This window comes from Anarrhichthys ocellatus, unplaced genomic scaffold (genome assembly GCF_004355925.1).
Source record: "Anarrhichthys ocellatus isolate YVR2014 unplaced genomic scaffold, GSC_Weel_1.0 scaffold62, whole genome shotgun sequence".
In the NCBI taxonomy this organism is placed as follows: Eukaryota; Metazoa; Chordata; class Actinopteri; order Perciformes; family Anarhichadidae; genus Anarrhichthys; species Anarrhichthys ocellatus.
This window is the reverse complement of record NW_022280092.1, coordinates 1156245-1158980: the sequence shown is the minus strand read 5'-3', so window position 1 is coordinate 1158980 and position 2736 is coordinate 1156245. Positions and strand designations below refer to the sequence as shown.

General features: G+C 40.4%; 1 protein-coding gene across 1 annotated transcript; it reads right to left on the bottom strand.

The window, feature by feature from the left end:
• Window positions 1-909: 909 nt before the first annotated feature.
• On the bottom strand, window positions 910-2644 carry LOC116397046 (parvalbumin beta-like). Its single transcript, XM_031872174.1, has 5 exons — window positions 2583-2644; window positions 1960-2029; window positions 1715-1847; window positions 1319-1428; window positions 910-1212 (listed from the first exon to the last, which is right to left on the bottom strand). Exons 2-5 carry the CDS (start codon window positions 2021-2023, stop codon window positions 1187-1189), a joined length of 333 nt encoding a protein of 110 aa, XP_031728034.1. The 5' UTR covers window positions 2024-2029; window positions 2583-2644; the 3' UTR covers window positions 910-1186.
• Between the last annotated feature and the right edge of the window lie 92 nt (window positions 2645-2736).

Below are 2736 nucleotides of genomic sequence, written 5' to 3'. Positions count from 1 at the left end.
GTGTGTGTGTGTGTGTGTGTGTGTGTGTGTGTGTGTGTGTGTGTGTGTGCATGTGTGACAGAGATAATTAAGTCTTTTACATATATTTAAACACCACCAGTTCGTAAATTAATTAATAGTGCTTTATTTTCCTTTTCCACTAAGACCAAGAAAGTGGATCACATCACTCCAGTTCTGAGGTCTTTGCACTGGCTTCCTGTCCAACAAATAATTTACTTTAAAATCCTGCTGTTGGTTTATAAAGCACTGAATGGTTTAGGGCCAAAATACATCTCTGATCTGCTGCTACCTTATGAACCATCCCGACCCCTTAGGTCATCTGGGACTGGTCTACTTTCTGTTCCCAGAGTCAGAACTAAACATGGAGAAGCAGCATTCAGTTTCTCTGCTCCACACATCTGGAACAAAGTCCCAGAAAGCTGCAGGTCTGCTGAGACCCTCAGCTCCTTTAAATCAAGATTGAAGACTTTTCTGTTTGCTGCTGCCTGTAATTGAACCAGATTCAAGGATATTAATCAATTTCCTGAATTTCTGCATTTTATTACTGTATTTTATTTCTTACACTGCTTTTTAGTGTTTTAATGACTGTTTTTAATGTTTTAATCAATGTTCTTAATTGTTTTTGAATCTCCTTTTCTTTTGCCTTATGTTTTGATGCTTTTAATGGTTTTATGTGAAGCACTTTGAATTATATTGTTGTTGAAATGTGCTATACAAATAAACTTGCCTTGCCTATCCACCAATACAGGTACAGGTGTATTTATATGCCATATGGCATGCCAAAAACAAAGCAAATTGAGTTTTGGAGAGAGAGAGAGGCTGTGAATGAATTTGCCCTGTTGAGTTTGTATAGTTTACGAATTTCAAAGACACAAATAACACTTGGCATGAAAGACCAATTTGTCAAAATAAGACCGCAGAAAAGAATATTTATTCTTTTTTTTTTTTTTTTAACCTTTTGTACCTGGAAAGTGCATCATAGATTTTACAGTAAGCAAAATTCATCTTTAAGACATGAACACAGCCGAGCGACATTCACAATCATCATTTTTGGACAATGTGTTGCATAGGAGGAAACGTCTCTTAAGCAAATGTATAAAAATTATTTATATCAGATGAAAATGGGGGGAGGTCGGCGTGGGCTTTGTGGTTCCATCAGAGCAGGTGTTGTTGGTCGGTTGACACTTTATTGTTTAACCATGGCAGCGAACTCTGTGGAGATACAAGAAAACACACAGTTTGGCATCTATTTTCCAGCAAAAAATAAATAACCATCCAAAGAATGCTGTAACCACTTTGCGTGACAAAGGGTCCGTACCTTCAGCTCCAATCTTGCCGTCACCATCGGAGTCGCCGGCCTTCAGGAATATCTTGGTCTCGGCATCCGACAGTGCGCGTGCACCTGCCTTGAATGTCTGCAGGAACAGCCTGCAAACACAATCGGTGGGTTAGTTCACGGACCCCAGCTCCCATTGGCTGACACACACTTCATGTTATATAATTGAAAGCATTAGGTATAAATAGAAAGTGTATGTAGTGGCTGAAGATAGTTTGACCCTGTGGTTTCACAATCAATCAGTACCCTGAAGAACAATTCATATACCCTCTGTCATTAACTTAATTGATGTTTCATGCAGATGATATCAGAACAGAAGATGCATCAATGTGATTTGTGGATATCTGTTGAGGACAAAGGAAGTGTTGAGTGTCTTACTTCAGCTCCTCCTCCTCAATGAAGCCACTGTTGTCCTGGTCAACGATGCCGAAGGCCTTCTTGACCTCAGCGGCAGACTTGCCAGCCAGACCGCATGTGTGGAAGAACGTCTTGTGGTTGAATGATTCGGCGGCTGAAATGAACGTGAGTTATTACTTAAGCACAGCCACATACAGGAGCTGCACAAGAAGCCCAGTGATGCTCGAAGCAGGGAGGGCCTGCGATTGGGATTTTGCAAGAGTCACCTTTGCACCCTTCCAGGGCTTTGGCGATGTCGCCATCCTTCAGTCCTACACTTGCGAATGCCATTTTGAGCTGCAGAAATCAAATGAAAGTGGTTACTTCTAAAGTAACAAAAGCATCACATATTGTTGACCATGTGGATTATGGTTAACGACATTCATTTTTTTTCTATTAGAATAGGTAATCAATCACATTATCATTAAAACAACAGAGCAGCACTATTTGCTCAATAGTTGAAATATAATAATAAAAACATTCTGTTATTGGTTCCAAATGGAATAGAAATAGACTCAAATGGAAATATTTAAAATTTCAAAAGGCAAATTAGTCAGTCCACTTCTTTCTGTGAGTGATATGATGCTGCATTTCCAAATCCGGTTCTAGAGGCTGAGATTGTTCCCTACTGCAACTCTATAGATGCTGGGAGGTCTGACCAGTAATCCATGTCTTCATGCAGCTGACGCTCGTGCAAGAAAAGCCAAATAAAACTCCTTCTTTGGATGCTGCATTGCAGTGCAAAGTCCAAAAAATAATTAAAAAATCAATGTTTTCTGAATCGGTGCAGGATGCTGAGGCTCTGTCTGCGTGGATCCCAGGTTTCTTTTCCATTTCCATTTAAACTCACCTTTGTGATGTCTTTGCTTTGTAGACTACAGATGAAACAGACAGGACTTGAGTCGAATGCGGTGATCTTCCCCGGTGCTCCCGATGACCTTTTTATAGTTTCCCTCCATCGAAATCTGAGGCATAAGATAACTGACACCGCCGAGAAGGGGTGG